Source organism: Haliaeetus leucocephalus, unplaced genomic scaffold (assembly GCF_000737465.1).
Source record: "Haliaeetus leucocephalus isolate CR32 unplaced genomic scaffold, Haliaeetus_leucocephalus-4.0 Scaffold646, whole genome shotgun sequence".
Taxonomy (NCBI): Eukaryota; Metazoa; Chordata; class Aves; order Accipitriformes; family Accipitridae; genus Haliaeetus; species Haliaeetus leucocephalus.
Window position 1 is genome coordinate 985,242 of NW_010973082.1, and position 16,082 is coordinate 1,001,323.

General features: G+C 61.8%; 1 protein-coding gene across 1 annotated transcript in view; it reads left to right on the forward strand.

Moving 5' to 3' along the window:
- Positions 1 to 1,435: 1,435 nt before the first annotated feature.
- SDK2 (sidekick cell adhesion molecule 2) overlaps positions 1,436 to 16,082 on the forward strand; it is a 28,351-nt gene continuing 13,704 nt past the window's right edge. Inside the window, exons 1-12 of the mRNA XM_010578729.1 lie at positions 1,436 to 1,674; positions 9,796 to 9,902; positions 11,333 to 11,480; positions 12,291 to 12,424; positions 13,488 to 13,599; positions 13,795 to 13,985; positions 14,164 to 14,247; positions 14,319 to 14,513; positions 14,736 to 14,852; positions 14,999 to 15,166; positions 15,448 to 15,550; positions 15,821 to 15,997. Of these exons, the coding sequence (XP_010577031.1) occupies positions 1,436 to 1,674; positions 9,796 to 9,902; positions 11,333 to 11,480; positions 12,291 to 12,424; positions 13,488 to 13,599; positions 13,795 to 13,985; positions 14,164 to 14,247; positions 14,319 to 14,513; positions 14,736 to 14,852; positions 14,999 to 15,166; positions 15,448 to 15,550; positions 15,821 to 15,997 (1,775 nt within the window). The remainder of the gene's footprint in view (positions 1,675 to 9,795; positions 9,903 to 11,332; positions 11,481 to 12,290; positions 12,425 to 13,487; positions 13,600 to 13,794; positions 13,986 to 14,163; positions 14,248 to 14,318; positions 14,514 to 14,735; positions 14,853 to 14,998; positions 15,167 to 15,447; positions 15,551 to 15,820; positions 15,998 to 16,082) is intronic.

A 16,082-nucleotide genomic window follows, 5' to 3' on the forward strand; every position in this document is an offset into this window, starting at 1 on the left:
GTGCTGGGCTCAGCTGGGGGGGGGGTGCACTGAACACGCCGGGTCTCAGTCCAGTCCGACGTGGGCGAAGCTCCGGCATTGCAGGTCAAGGTCCTGCCACGCCGTGGTGGGGACATGCGTGCACGCCCCCACGCACACGCGTGCAGAGGTGGCACACGTCGTGCACAGGCACAGATCTTGTGCCCTGGATGTTCCCACGAGCCCGGCTCGGTCAGGCCCAGCGGCACGTGTGTGCCTCGCTCCTTGGGCATCCCAAAAGCCGCAGCTCAGCCACCGTGGGGTTGCCACGAGCTCTCCAGACCGGGGAACCACACGGCCACGGGCCGGGCTCACAGCCAGCTGCCCTTGGTGCCAAACCCCACATTTGGGGCACCGAGCTGCCGTCATGCCCGCGGGCACCCCTCTGCCCCCCGCGGCGTCCGGGGCTTGCTGGAGAGCTGGGCTGCGGCAGGATTCGGCCCCGGTGCTCCACACCTGCTTTGCGAGGTGCCCTAATGCCCGGATCAAGCCCGGACCTGGGGCAGGAGCACCGGGGTGAGAGCTGCCTGTGCCAGCCAGCGCTGCTGAAGGTCAAAGAGGAGGACTGAATTAAGGAGCCACGAGCTGCTCCTTCCCTGCCTAATGACTTGCCTGGCATTTAGCATCACCGTGCTTGCCCCGGGGACAGGCAGGACAGGGCAGCCGGGTGTAAATCAGATGGGCATTTCCACGTGGGTGCACCAAGCGGGCGCCCCAGCGTGTGCAGGAGCCGTGCCCTGCCAGCGAGGAGAGGAGAGGAGAGGGACCCCCAGTGCAGGTCTGGTGGTGTCTGGGTGCCTCTGAGCTCCTGCAAACTCGTGACATCCCCCCCCCCAGGGCAGTGGGGCAGCGGAGCAGGCTGAGCCCACAGGCACTGCTTTGGTGCCGGCTCACTGTGCGGAGAGCCGTGGCAGGAATTCAGCTCGCGCACACAAGAAAGTGAAGCCCTACCCCAAAGAAAAAACCTAAAGCTGTGATTGAAAGCGCACTTGAAAGCTGCTGGGGAATATGAATGTGTCTTTGAAGTAAAAGGGCTTCCATTTGTTAAGCAGAAAATGGAGCTGTGTGTTTCGATTTATAGTTTTACTTAGCAAATAAAACAGGAGAGGAGTAAGTGTTTATGTCTCGCTCTGCTCCCAGCCCCTCCGCCCCCTTCGCCCCCCGAGTTAAAAGCTCAGTGCTTCTGAAACGCTACAAAGGCAGCCGGGAATAAAGCAAAGCAAGCAGCTTAGATAAACCCTAGATGGGCTAAGCTCTTGTCGATAGGCTTGTGAAATGGCTCAGGGGAGGAAAATGGCCAGTGGAGGGGTCTGGGGGCCCTGGTTGGGACAGGGGGACGGGGAGGTGACCACCAGCATCCCCCTGCCCTCGTGCTGCAGGTTTATGGTTATGCCTGTGATGAAGTGGTCCTGCTGCCATGGGGCTGGCAGGCTATGGGGATGGCAGGCTATGGGGCCGGGCATGTTTCTCACCCCCTTTCCCTCCTCTCTCCGCAGACGATGTCTCCCCATACTTTAAGACGGAGCCGGTGCGGAGCCAGGTCCACCTGGAGGGGAACCGCCTGGTCCTGACGTGCATGGCGGAGGGCAGCTGGCCCCTCGAGTTCAAGTGGCTTCACAACAGCCGGGAGCTGACCAAGTTCTCCCTGGAGTACCGGTGAGTCCCCACCGCTGCCACTGCCGAGCATCCGCAGCGAATCCCGCCCGGCACGCCGGTCCCTGCCGGCAATGGCCGTGGCACAGAGGGCATTGCCGGTGTCCCTGCGAGGGGATGCCGTCCCGGGGAGGCAGGCAGCATGGAGGCAGCGGTTAGCACGCCGGGAGCTGCCGCCTCTGTTTGGAGAGCAAATGGTGGATTTAAGCAGGTCAACATCAGGGAGGAGGCGTTTGCACAAGCGGGATTAACACCCGGCCACAGATCACGGCCGGCTCGTGGCTCCCCGAGAACGGCCCGATGGGGGGGAAAGAGCAAGGGAAGGGCGGCACGAGAGATCGCCCCGGGTTCGGGCATCCAGCCCCATGTGCCGACTAATCCTGCCGCAGAGTGGCCGTCCCCCACGTCAGAGCCCGCTTGGAGCTCACCTCTAAATCAAGCCGGGCACCTCTCGCCGTCTCTTCTGTGTGCGTGTGTCATCCTCTCTGTTTTAATCAATAATTCAGCCCGAGACAAGCCGTTCCCCGTTTAAAGGCATTGAATCCAAAGGCTTCGTGTTGCTGTAGCAACGCGGGGCTGCTCCGGGATGCCAGGAACGCAGACAATGTGGCTGAGTGACGTCCCCTCTCCGGCACCGTGTGCCGTGCTGGGTCCCCTCCCCGGCACGGTGCCATGCTGGGTGCTGGAGCAGTGGCCATCCTTGGGGACAATCTTTGGGGGGTTGTCCCCAACCAAGCCACCGGTGACTGCAGCTCTGCGATGTCCCCGATGCCCCAGGCTCGGTGCTGGGTGTTTTTAGCAGTGCTGGGTGCCCTGTGGGACAGGTCCCTTGTCCCTAGTCCTGGTGTCGAAGCTCAGAGACCTGTTGAGCCCCGCGATTCCCACAGCTCACGCCTGTCGGGCGGTCACGTTGGCTGCGGTGGGAACAAGGCAAAACGTTGACCCTTAAATAGGATGGTGAGGAAGGTGGTGACAGCAGGGTGGGGGGACACAGGGCCCGTGCAGGGGCTCCTCCAGGGCAGCTGCACAGCACTGGGGCAGAGCCACCCGCCCCAGGCAGGAGAAAGGCATCAGGCTCTCCCCCATCCTTGGAGGGGGTCGGGGAACCTGGGGGGCACCTCCAAACCCAGAACGGGGATTCCTGGCTTCCTTCATGACTGTGCTCCTGGCTTTACTCCGTGCCTCAGTTTACCCTTCTGTAGGAAAGGAGCCACCACTCGTATCTCTGCTCTGGGATGCCCGGCAGCTCTGGAGCCCCGTGTCCCTGTGCCAAGGTGACTCCCTTTCCCCAGAGCCCCCGGCCCCCACCTCCGGCTCCAGCATCCAGCCAGAAAGGATTAAGGAAGGAAGCGAGAAAATAAACAAACACGTAGGGAAAACCCAAACAAACCCAGCCGCAGCTAATGAAGCAAACAGCCTCTATGCAAATCACTGCCTGGCTTTAACCCGTCCTCTCGGCAGCAAGGACGCAACCTGCTGGCATCAGCTTCATTCTGCCCGGCGTGCGTTGCCTGTCCCTGGGTCTCCGCGGGGATTTAATGTGTCGAGATGAGAGTTTGGACATCTTGCCTGGAATTGAAGGCTGACGGTGAGGAAGGCGAAGTACCAAAATTAGTTATGATGGGCAGAAATTGAATTTTAATAGAGATGTCGGTGGCACGGAGCCAGCCTGCTCAGGCAGTGGGAAGGTAGTAATTAAAAGTTAACGAGTTTAGAAACAGAGTAATCCTTGGAGAGGGGAGGGCTGGTGTTTATGGCCAGGGAGGCTCAGGGATGCTCCTGTCCGTGCGGGGGCCGGGAATGGCTGCGGGTGCATTGGCAGCATGGGTGAGGGATGCGGGGTGCAGCCACCACCCCCCCCAGCTTGGGGCTGGCATGTGGCCCCTGGCATGTCCCCACTCCGGGGACAGGAGGGACCTTTCCTGGGCCCTGGCCATGCCCATGACAGGACGCATCATCCTTTGCAGCAGGGCCATGTCCTGGGGGGGAGCAGCCCCACGGAGCCGGCCGGGTTTGGTGGCATCACCTCGCGGTTCCCAGCTAGGACGGTGTGTCAGCGAGCATCCCGTCCTCAGCATCCTCACCGCTCCTCCCCAAATCCTCTCCTGCAGCAGGGCATCCCGCCAGCACCGCCGGCTGCTATCGCCCTTGTGCATTTTACCCATTTTTCTGGGGGCTGGGGCTCTCGGCCCCTTAGCCCCGCACTCCCCACAAACCACCTGGGTTCATCCTCGTCTGATGGTCAGACGAGCTCACGCTGCGTTTTAAGGGAAGGAGCCACTCTCCCAGTTTGGCAGCGAGTTTCCATGGCGACCGCCCTTTCCTTCCCGCAGCGATTCAGCCGCCAGCTTGCCACCGGAGCGACTTGTTGGTGTGTGGCAATGGGCAGGTGGGGAGTGGGCTCGGCAGACCCCCGGCCCCGAGCCAGCGAGGGCCAAGGCAGTGCCTCTGCGTGCAGCTGGAGCCGACCCCTCGGGAGCATCCCTTGGGACCGTGGGGGAATCGGGGACCAGCTTGGCTCCATGTGCATGTGGAGCTGTCCTCCCTCGGGAGCATCCCTGGGGATCGAGTGTAATCGGGGACCACAGAGGGACTGGGGACCAGCCCGGCTGTGTGTGTGCATGGAGTCATCCCTGCTCAGGAGCATCCCTGGGGACTGCGGGAGATCAAGGACCAGCCTGCCTTCACCCACTTGCTGCCTCCGTTGCCTGCCGCTGGCGTGGGGTGCACGGAGACAGCTATCCCATGGGACCCCAGCTGCCTCCCGCGCCTGGGGACCCCACAGCAAAACCCCATCCCCTCCGATGCCCGTCGTGACCTTCGTTAAGGTGACGGTGAGGCGAGTGGGCGGTGGAGCCTTTCCTGCACGCTCTGCTCCCGTGCCCTGGCACGCTGGCACTGCGCTCTCCAGGGCCAGCTCTGTTTTTCCGTGCATAATCTCGCCGGTGCCGGGCTCTCCTGCGAGCTCTCCAGAGCCTGACTTCTTCTCGTACGAGGAATCATAACATGCAAATCAGGCAGCTTGATGTCTTTAATGAAATCCTCAGAAGGAAAGCGCTTCTCTGGTGAATTGAGGATATTTATTTCTCATACAAGAAATTTAACATGCAGATTAGTTGAGTCTGGTAATTTATCACATGAGATTGTCGTATTAAGGGTTGCACCGAGTCCTGCTGCCTTCGGAAATTACCTTACACATAGATTACCTCTGGACAGACTCCCATCCGTAGAGATGCATCTTCTGTCTACTAAATCAGCCCTTTTTCCTCTCCCCATGTCCCTCCGCAGCTGGTGCAGGAGCCCAGCAGCTACTAAAGGATCCCCTGTCTCTTCCCAAGAGCCCGGATCCCCTTTGCCGGGAGCTCGGAGCCTGGGAAAGTGTAATTACATCTCTGACGCTGGCTGGCTTTGCCGCTGCTGTGCTCACCGTGCCTTCCCCCAGCAAAACCGGGTTTGCACAACTGAGCCTCCCGGTGCTCCTCTGGGTTTCTCGGGCACGGCGCAGCCCCACGGCCCCTCGCCAAGACCACCTGAGTCCCGGGGTTGATTTTCCAGCGCATGGTGCCTTCTACCCATCCCCATCTACTTCCATGCGTGGGGAGGGTTGGCAGGAGCCACCCTGCACGGGCTCACCGAGGAGAGGCAGATTTGGGGCTGTTTTGATACCCCATCCTGCTGGGTTGGGATGTTTTGGGGTGTGCGTCCCCCAGGGATGCAGGGAACACAGCATGCTGCGCACACGGGACTCTGCCAAGCCTTTATGGCTTTTTGAGGACCCCAGATGTTTGATGCCCGTACTTTGTCCCCAAATTATGTTAAATATGGAGCCAGGATGCTCTCAAAAACACAGACCTGGTGGCAAACTGGGCAGTTCACACCTGGCTCCCTGCTGGGACCCCAACCTGTGCGGCTGCTCGCTGGGAGCAGGTCCCTGCTGTGGCTGGACCAGGTTGTTGCCAGCCCAGGTGTGAAGCACAGCCCTCTCCCCTGGGGAGCTAATTGCCATTCAATAATATAATTAATGGGAGCTGATGAGCATTGGAGGAGTTGCAGCCAGGCTGAGTGGGAGCCCAGCAGTGAGTTTCTGCCGCCTGTGGCTCCAGCCTGGCTGGCTTCGTATTTGGCATTGCCGTATGTGGCAAAGCCCCCAGGAGTGCCGGTGAGGCACCACGGAACCGGTAATGTGCAGCATGGGGTGGGCTTTGCTGGTGATGCTTGTGCTGTGAAGACTCCTGCCTTTCTCTGTGCCTCGTTCGGCTTTGAGGGGGACATGGGGGGGTTGGCGTGAGCAAGCGGCAGCGATTGCCGGGTGCAGGGCAGCGGTGCCCGGGGGGCATCGGGGCTGGCGGGAGGCACACGGCGGGGAAGGCGATGGAGGGGATCTCTTTGCTGGGACCTTACATGGGTTCAGGCAGCTGTGGGAAGGAGACAGGCGGGGGGCTCTCGGACCCAAAGATGCCACCTGAGCTGGGCGGCAGCTGTGGCCGAGCTCCTGGAGAGGGATGTGCCGGAGCCCTCCGGATGCCGTAACACGGATTGAGGCTTGTGCGCTCGCTCCCCTCTCCGCTCTGCAGGAAGGTGGCAGATTAATACGTGGGCATTAATTGTTAAATGGCTCATTGTTCTGGCAGGGCCAATTGAGGCAGCGATTTACAGGGCTGCCGGCACCCGCCGAATTCCCCTGACCAAAGGAAAACACTTCGGCAAGCGGAGAGGTGACAGCTCCCACCACGTGTGTCAAAACAGAGCCCTTTCCAATCAGGAGCTAACTGAGTTCCAATAATACAGTTAACAGGGGCTGATGAAGTACCAGGGGGGGTTATTTAAAAACATGCTGAGCAGGAGCCCAGCGCGGCGGATGGGTGCAAGTGGAGGTGCTGGGACATGTGGCTCAGGTGCTGGGAGTCGTTAAACCTTTGCTAAGTGTGTTTTAATGCTCGCTTGACATTTCATTATTGCACAGTAACTATTCAAATACATGTCCCCTCTAGAATTAATTAGTCGTTATACAGAATATTAATCAAAGGGGACCATGCCAATGTGCTGATATCCAAAATCCGATCCAGCTGTTGCTGTTACTGGGCGACATTGGAAGAACCACAGATTTCTGCACTCTTCTGGCTTTCAATTTGATGGATCAAATCCTTTGGCTGATGCTTTTCCTGGCCCCTCTCCACCCCCTCAATCTAATAATAATTCGGCAGCGTCAGCCCCATGCTTCTCAGCAACCTACAATAATCGAGCTGGGAGCATCAGCCAGGACTGGGGCATCACTCTCGCGGCACCGTGAGCACCCCTACCATAACAAGGCGGTGCGTGCAGCCCGGCGTGTCGGTGCTGCCGGTGCCTCGCCAGGGTTGCACGGCGAGGGGGGGGTTATGGCTGAGCGCGATGCTGCGCCCCTGTCCTGCCTCGCTGCGGTGGAGCTGCTGGGTAGATGGATGGGGAGGTTGTCGTTCCCGACGTGCAGCCCATCCATCTGTCAGATCGATCCGGTGCCAAAGCCTTCCACCGGCCGGCTGCTTCTGCAAACCCGCTGGTCCCCCGGCATGGAGCTTCTGGCTCCGGAGGCCCCTCCTGACCCCGGGGCTGAGCGTGGCACAGCCGCTTCCTGACTGAGCCTGGAGACTGCCGCTGTTTTCCATCAGTGCATTTTTTTTTTTTTTTTTTGAAGCTCAGGTCAGTTCTCGCTTCGGAAGTGCTTTTCCCCACAGACGATGCCCTGTCAACCTCTGTCTTTACAAACAAACCAAACAAGCCTCTCGAAACAGCAAAGTCAGCAGCAAGGGCTGCGCTGGGAGGACAGCCAGACCTCCGTCCCGGCTTGAGCGGTGCGAAACGCGCCTCTGGGCTGGCAGATGGGCAAAGCGACCCGGTTGGAGCAGTGCCTGCCAGCACCGGGTGGCAGGATCGGTCCCCAGTGGAGGAGCCTCCTCCTTGGATGGCACGGTGGAGCCAGGAGCTGCTGGCCACGGAGGAGCAGCCATGTGGCTTGTGGCTCGTGGCCATTCCTGCTTGCTCAAACTGCGGGGGGGGGATCTGCATGGGGTGCTGGGGCTGCATGCTTCACCCCTCCTCCTGCCCGCAGCGCTTCTCCCTGCGAGGGGGTGAAATTGGTTACCGTCCCCTTACAGCCAGGCGTGATGGGGGAAGGAAATCAAATCAGAGCAGTCTTGGATAAAAGCCTCCGTGGAAGCCGAGCGGCAGAGAACAAAGTCTCTGCTCGTGTTTGGTTAATGACTGCGGGCCAGGCTGCGCCCGGTAATTGATTTCCTTTCTCTGGGCTATTTTCAGCCGCTTAGGTGTGTGCAGAAGCTCGGCTCCTTAATAGCTCCTCCAGCTCCGGTGGTGCGGGGACCAGACCCCGTTAATTGGATCTGCAGGGGTGTCCCCGTCGGGGAGGGGGTGCCCACGGAGGTGTCCTGGCTCCACGTGTGTGTGGACAAGGCGCTGCAGTGGGGCTGTGCATCGGTGGGTGCTTCGTGCGTGGGTGCACGTGAGCCCCAAGGTGGGGGTTTGGGTCCCACAGGGTGGCTCGCGGGCTGCGCCGGGGGCTTTGTGCTGGCCCCTTCCTGGGATGAGGGTTTGGAGGGGACGTGGCAGCGAGGATGTGGCAGGGGGATGCGCAGGGGGTCTGTGTGGGGACCGTGTGTGACCCTCCGCTGCTGAGTGGGCAGGTGGGCATCAGCAAGTGTCCATCCGTCCATCCATCCATGTGCGTGTGTGTGTTTAGGAGTCACAGTGTGTGCGTGTGATTTATTAACGAGGACACCACAAGGAGAGCGGGCCCATTATTCCTGGTGTCCACATCAGTTCCTGACAGCTCCGTGGAATTGAAATATCTTATTTAAAGCCTCTGGGGATCATTTTTAAATATCAGCTGTGACACTCAAGGATGTGTTCCCAAAGGGCATCCTCCCTTATCCTGCGGGGACGGGTGATCCCTGGCACGCCACATGGGTGGATGGATGTCAGCAGTGGATTTGATGCCAGTCCCACTGTGCCCACCATGGCTCGGTGGTGCCACTGGGTGAGGTGGGAGCCCCGTGTCCCCGGCACCATCTCCTGCACCAGGGGGGTGGGCACAGGGGCCCTGCCACGGAGGGGACGTGCTCCTTGTGTCTTATGAAAGTTTAATTTACACTCAGTTATCAAAAGAACAAACAAAGCTTTGCCGAAACAGCCCGCGGCATGTTTTAATGTGAGATTAGATTTTGGGCAAGGAGGGTTGAGCTTGGTTATTTATTCCCTTTCTGGTTTATCTCCGAGCACTCCCCGTTGGGGAAGGTGATGCTGCAGCGCCTGCTCACCCCCCCCCAGGGTCGCCCATCTGCACCACTGTTGGGGGGGGTCCAGCCTATTTTGGGGGCTGATGGAGCAGGAGCGCCTGCATCCCTCCTGGGAGTGGGGACTGCTTGGGGAGGCCTGGTGGCAGCAGGGTCTGGCTTGGAGACCAGGGCGATGCTCGGGGGCTGTGGGAGAATGGAGACGTGGTTATTTCCTTTATCTGCTTATCAGCTGCTGGCGCTGGCGGCTGATAAGAGCAGCCGCCGGGGATGATAAGGCGGCTCAGCCCCGGCTAATCGGAGCGGTGCTGGGCTCGGCCGCACACGGCGCCGAGGCAGAGTGACACCGGCAGACCCCGGCGTGCCTCTGCCGCGCACCACCGGGACTCAGCGCAGGGGTCAGGGCAGCGGGTGCCAGGTTGCTGGCAGCCGCCTCCGCTTTTGACAGCTCCAAGCCACTTCCCCAGCGCATCCCACTCATGGCAGTGAGTCACCGTCCACCCCCGGCACCGGGCGGGTGATGGTCACCGGCTCGTGCCGCATGGTGCCGTGAAATTACCTCCTGTGTGCGTGGCCACGAGTCCCTCTGTGGCAGCAAGGGATGCTGTGTTGTCTCCCCAGCGTGCACACACATACGTGCCTGCACGGACACGCACATACATGCACGTATACCCACCTCCAGCAGCTGCTCCTCGGGGAAGGAGCCGGTACCTGGCACTGGGGTTGCTGCCCAGCAGTAAATGGGGGGCTTGTATAGGACCTGCAGCCTCTCCCGGGGGGCTGTGATGGTGACTTGGATGTCCCCATCCACCGCTGAGGTGGCTTCTCTTTCCCGCAGGTACATGATCACCTCGCTGGACCGCACACACGCCGGCTTCTACCGCTGCATCGTCCGCAATCGGATGGGAGCCCTGCTGCAGCGCCAGACCGAGGTGCAGGTGGCCTGTAAGTGACAGCCCCACTCGTGGAGGGGGGGGGACCGGCCGGGGACACCCAGCTCCCCAACACTGCGGGATGGCTCGGGCATTGGTGCAGCCCATGGCCAGCCCAAGCAAGTCCGGAGCATCCTTGGGGTGATGCTGGCAGGGATGGGGCTGTTGCTGCCTCTGCTGCTCCCGCTGCCCAGTCTGGAGCCGTGGTGGTTGGGGAGGATGGGTGGCACCCCAAGGGCAGGGCAGAGCACAGGGTGCAGGCAGAGAGCTCTGGGGCTGGGGAACCCACAGCACCGTGTCCGGGCAGGCGGCTTCAGCTCCCTGGAGGGATAAAACGCTTTGCAGCGTGAAAGCAGCCCCGCTCCTCCCCAGCTGTGTGGAGCGCTGGAAGCAAACACCGTTTATAATCGTTACTGAAAGCAAACAGGAGCGTGCGGGGCTGGGCGGCTGCATCCGTCAGCGCGGGAGCAGGGGTAGCCGGGCTGGTGGCTCGGTCCCGGGTGCTGCTGCCACAGCTCAGCACAGATCCTGCGAACGAGCGAACCCGAGCGGGATGGGCCAGACCTCGGGGGTCTGCGCTGGGGGGTGATGCAGAGGCACCGTGGGGGGTTTAAGCAGGACAGGAGGGTGCTGAGGCCCGGGATGCCGGCTCTGTGCCCCAGGGGACTTGCCCCTCTCTGTCACCCCTTCTCTCCGGGATGTCCCCAATCCCATCCACTTAAACCCCTTCCTGAGGAGCAGTGACAAATCAGGAAACTAATGAGAAATTAATAAGGCAGCTGTGCTAACAACTAATGATAATGGCAAAGTCGTTAAAAAAAGATTCTTTACATGTTTTTAATTACAGCAATTAAGCGAAGTCAATAAAAATCCCCTGCCCCCCTTCTCCGTGCACCCTGCTTCGCTCTGCTTTCCTCAATTGCTGCGTGCTTCCAGCCTGCAAACGGCTGGGCAGGACGGAGGCGGCGGGTGCCCCGACCTTGCCCGCGGAGCCAAGGTCATGCCGGCGTCCTCCCGGAGCTGGGCTACAGGTTGGGGCAGGGAGAGATGCTGGGGAGCCCCAGGACTGAGCCCTCCTTGCTGCGCCTGCACCCCATCCTTGGTGGGGGACACGTGGGCAGGGGGTCCCCGGTCTGGCATGCAGACGACGGGGCTGTGCAACTCCGGGTGCTGCAGGGACGGATCCTGATCTGAGCGCAGCCCCTGGCACACCCGGAGCGTGCCCGCCGCCATCCCGTGCCCTGTGCCAACTGAGCCACCCCAGCCGAGGAGGGGAGCAGAGTGCGGACCCTAGGGCAGCCCCTCTGCATCCTCTGGGGGAGCCCATCCCAGTAGCTTCCAGCCTGCTCCCCAGCTGGACCCAGGGGCTGACCCTGCTGGGTCCCTGGCTGCGTTGCCAGCCCCTCCCCAACCCCTGACATGGTTCTCCGGCACATTTTGCAGATATGGGGAGCTTTGAGGACAGCGAGACGCAGCAGAGCGTGTCCCACGGGGAGGCAGCCGTCATCCGTGCGCCCCGCATCGCCAGCTTCCCCCAGCCCCAGGTCACTTGGTTTCGTGACGGCCGAAAGATCTCCCCCAGCAGCCGCATGTGAGTACCCCGGCATCCCCCCAGCACCCCTCTGGGGGGGCTGCATTTCCCTCAGCTGCCGTCGTCCTTGCAATAAGGATGTTTAACAGACGTCTTGAGCGCGTCGTGCTAAAACCCGGAGACAGACTTGGTGACTAATGGCTCTGTCACTGGGGAAATGAATTTTTTTTAAAAAATGAAAATAAGAGGGAGGAAGGTGGGCAAAAGGGGCACAGCACGTGCTGGGGCAGCAGCTAGCGTGACAGAGCCGGGTACGGCACACGTGTGTGTGCCAGGCATCCCTGTGGAGCTGCGGCAGGCCCCGGCGCCACCGGAGCGGCAAGCCCAGTGCTGGCAGACGCAGTGTGCAGGAATTGAATTTGTAACCCACATTATGCAGGAATTGAACTGGTCTCCTTTCTATTTGCAAAGCGGGATTGAGGAGATAAAACTCCTTTATCTCATATTTAATGGTAAAAAAATATATTCCCCAAACCATTTTATGTTTCCAGCAGATTAGATCGTTCCATAAAAAAAAAAAAAAAAAAAAAAAAAAAAAAGTCCTTTTAATCTGCACCGTCCGATGTGCTCCGCTTGGTGCGGGGGTGTGGGGCTTGGTCCCGGCATGGTCCCGGCTCTTGCCTGGGCCAGTGCCTGAGCCCAGCCCTGTCTGGGGGCAGGCGGGAGGAAGGCTGGGGGCCATCCCCATCCCCATCCCACCTGGGTGCCCTGGGGCTGGTGCGGATGCTGCGTGCGGGATCCCAGCTCGCTGCATCGGTATCCCCCGTTGGGTTCACATCCTCATCTCGCACCGCCCACTCGTCCCCGCAGAGCCATCACGCTGGAGAACACCCTCGTCATCCTCTCCACCGTGGCCCCAGACGCGGGACGTTACTACGTGCAGGCGGTGAATGACAAGAACGGGGACAACAAGACGAGCCAGCCCATCACGCTGACCGTGGCCAGTGAGTGCGGGGGCATTGCCCCCCCTGGCCCCGCTCCCCCTGCACTGCCTGGCTCACCCCTGAGTTTAATTTGCAGTAAATCTCTGCGGAGGCTCCGGCTTCTGCTGACTTAACAGTTCAGCCGCCTCAAAATTTATTTAGGCACTTTGGGCTGTGCTGCAGGCACTAATTGTACCATGGGCAGAGCCTCCCCCGCCATCCCTGCCGCCGGGGCTGGATCTGGCCATGCCCTGGGACTGGTCTGCGGGATGGGATGGTGCTCCCAAGGGGAGCAGCTTTGCTGTGGGACACCCTGCCCCGCTCCTGCCCATGTTCCCCTCTCAGCCCACGCCGCTCCGGATCAGCCCCTGCCTGGGGGACACCCCTGTGGCCCCCATCCCTCCGGTCCCCTTGGACCCTGCAGGACCTAGCCAAAGGTCCCCTGGCCCCCGTTCAGGTGGTGACAGCCCATCCCGGGGAAGATGCCCCAAAGTGGCATCAATCCTCTGGGTATTCTCATCCCATCTCCCCCCCTGCTGCTCTGTGGTGGGGTTTATCCCTTTCCACTGAGGGCTCTGCGTGTCCCCCTTCCCCTCCTGCCCCATTAATCTGTTTTTCTGTACCTCGGGCATCCTGGTGCGTAATAAACAACCTGGAGCCCATGTTTATGGATTCAGCTATATCAGCAGCTTTCAAGCCGATCACATTTTTACAGCGCCTACATGAGGGTTTTTTATTGTTGCAATCATTTTGCTTTATATACTCCCCTTCTCCCTCCTCCCTGCCAGCCGGTGCTGCCACACAGGCTGGGGTCCGGGCTGGTGCCACAGGCTCCTGCGGGAGGAGAGGGCTTAGGGAGAGCTATGAAGGCACCCTGATGCCAAGGTGATGGGCTGGACCTGCCCGTCCTTTCCACGGGAGAGCAGAGCCCACAGACCTTTGGTCCCTGCTACCTTTATCTCCTCCATGCCAGGCAGAGCATGCATGGGGCTTTGGGTGCCCCATCAGCCTCGGTGGGGTCTGGGGTGCCATAGGGGAGAGCAGGGGATGCTGATGGCTGTCCCTCTGGCCTTCTTCTCCCCAGATGTGGGTGGCCCGGCTGATCCCATCGCACCCACCATCATTGTCCCACCCAGGAACACCAGTGTGGTGGCCGGGACCTCGGAGGTGACCATGGAGTGTGTGGCCAACGCCAGGCGAGTAGCATCGGGGCAGACGGGATGGGAACAGGGCATCTCCCTGTTGGCATCGCCCGGCTCCAGGGCTGGGTGCCCCCAGGTCCCTTCCCACCAGGGCTCCTGGGTACCATGGGATGGAGTGAGGTGGGGATTTGGTGGGGTGCAGAGGGGCTGGGGCTGTCTCTCAACATGCTCCCGACCCCCCCACCCCAGGCCGCTGATCAAGCTGCACATCATCTGGAAGAAGGACGGGGTGCCCCTCTCCAGCGGCATCAGCGACTACAGCCGCCGGCTCACCGTCCTCAACCCCACGCTGAGCGACAGCGGCTACTACGAGTGCGAGGCCGTGCTCCGCAGCAGCAGCGTGCCCGCCGTGGCTGAGGGTGCCTACCTCTCCGTCCTGGGTGAGGCCCTGGCCACGGGCAGCCTAAACCACACGTGCAATGAGTTGAGGTGGTCTCAGCCCCGGGGCTGAGATGGGAGGCAACAGGCAGGGGAGTCACTGGGAGTTGTTTGATGGTGGGGCCAGAGGACCCGAGCTTTAACGCAACCCCCTGCCCATCGCCGGGCTTCCCTTTGCAGAGCCACCACAGTTCGTCAGGGAGCCGGAGAGGCACATCACAGCCGAGATGGAGAAGGTGGTGGCCATCCCCTGCCAAGCCAAAGGTGAGCCGCTCCCCAGCCGCCCTCCCCGTGCCCCCACGGTCCCGTGCCTGACCTGGCCCTGTCCTTTGCAGGTGTGCCCCCCCCCGAGATGGCCTGGTACAAGGATGCTGCCCTCATCCGCCTGGAGAAGCTGTCCCGCTTCCAGCTCCTGGCGGACGGCAGCCTGCAGATCAGTGGGCTGGTCCCCGACGACACCGGCATGTTCCAGTGCTTTGCCCGCAACGCGGCCGGCGAGGTGCAGACCACCACGTACCTGGCCGTGACCAGTAGGTGCCAGCCTCCCCACCCTGGAGCCCAGGGTGCTCTGCCTGGGCAGTGGGTGGGATGCGCCTGGGACACCCTGGCTGGGCTCCACGGGGGGCTCAGGAACACCAGGAAACCCTCCCTTGGGGATGGGACCCCCCCCTCCATGACCCAGGAGCGGGTCAGCTCCAGGCTGAGCACTGGGAAGGGCTTCAGGGGGGGCTGTGCATCTCTCTACCCCACAGGCATCGCCCCCAACATCACCAGGGGTCCCCAGGACAGCACGGTGATTGATGGCATGTCCGTAATCCTCAACTGTGAGACCTCGGGGGCTCCGCGCCCAGCCATCACGTGGCAGAAAGGTAAAGGGGCTGAGGGCAGTGGGGTGCCGGCAAGCATGGCCCCAGGGCACCCTCTGCAAGCTCCACGGCCACCTGGCTCAGTGGCCACCAGGCTTGGCCGATGGCCGGGGCACCGTTTGCTGATGGGGTTCCCCTGTGTCACCCAGGGGAGCGGATCCTGGCCAGCGGCTCGGTGCAGCTCCCGCGTTTCACCCTGCTGGAGTCAGGCAGCCTGCTCGTCAGCCCCGCGCACCTCGCCGACGCCGGCACCTACGCCTGCCTGGCCACCAACTCCCGCGGCGTGGACGAGGCGTCTGCCGACCTGGTGGTTTGGGGTAAGGTACCCGCCAGCGTGCCCGCATCCCCGGGCTCGGCTTGCCGCCCCGCCTGCCTGCACGGTGCAGGATGGACCCTGCCCAGCTCCGGGGGCAGCTGGGTGCTGTCTCCCACCGTGCGTGGTGCGGGATGGAGCTCTCTGGGGGTGCTGAGGATGGGCTCTGGCATGTGGCTGGTAGGGTTGCGTGGGTGCAAACTTGGGCTGTCCCTTGCCGATGCCACCCCTGCAGCCCTCCGGGTGCCAGTGCCTCATCCCGTTTGTCCCCCCCCCAACCCATAGCAAGGACACGTATCACCGACCCACCGCAGGACCAGAGCGTCATCAAAGGGACCAAAGCCGTCATGAGCTGCGGGGTCACCCACGACCCCAGCGTGGACATCAGGTATGTGCGATGGGGCTGGGAGGCTTGGGGGGGGTCTGGGCACCCCCAGGCTGCCTGTCTGCTATCACCGCTTCCCCGGGGGCTTGGGGAGGGAGTGGGCAAATGGTGGGTGCCTCCATCCCCAGCCCTGCACTGCTGGTCCTGCAGTGCCACCTGGTGCCCTGCGCACGGGGAGCCCTGCACACCGGTGGGACCCTTGGTCCCCTCTCCTTGTGAGGGGCTGCAGGGTGTCAGGACTTCTGGGTGCCCCCCACCCACCCCCCGGCACAGGTACGTCTGGGAGAAGGACGGGGCACCGCTGAGCCCGGAGAGTGGCCCACGGGTGCGCCTGGACGAGATGGGCACCCTGCACATCTCCCAGACCTGGTCGGGCGACATCGGCACCTACACCTGCAAGGTGGTCTCCGCCGGGGGCAACGACTCGCGCAGCGCCCACCTCCGCGTCCGGTGAGACCCCCCCACACACACTCATCCCCACCAGCACCCCACGCCCTGGGCTGTGCCCCCTCCCTAACCGCCCCCTCCCTAACCC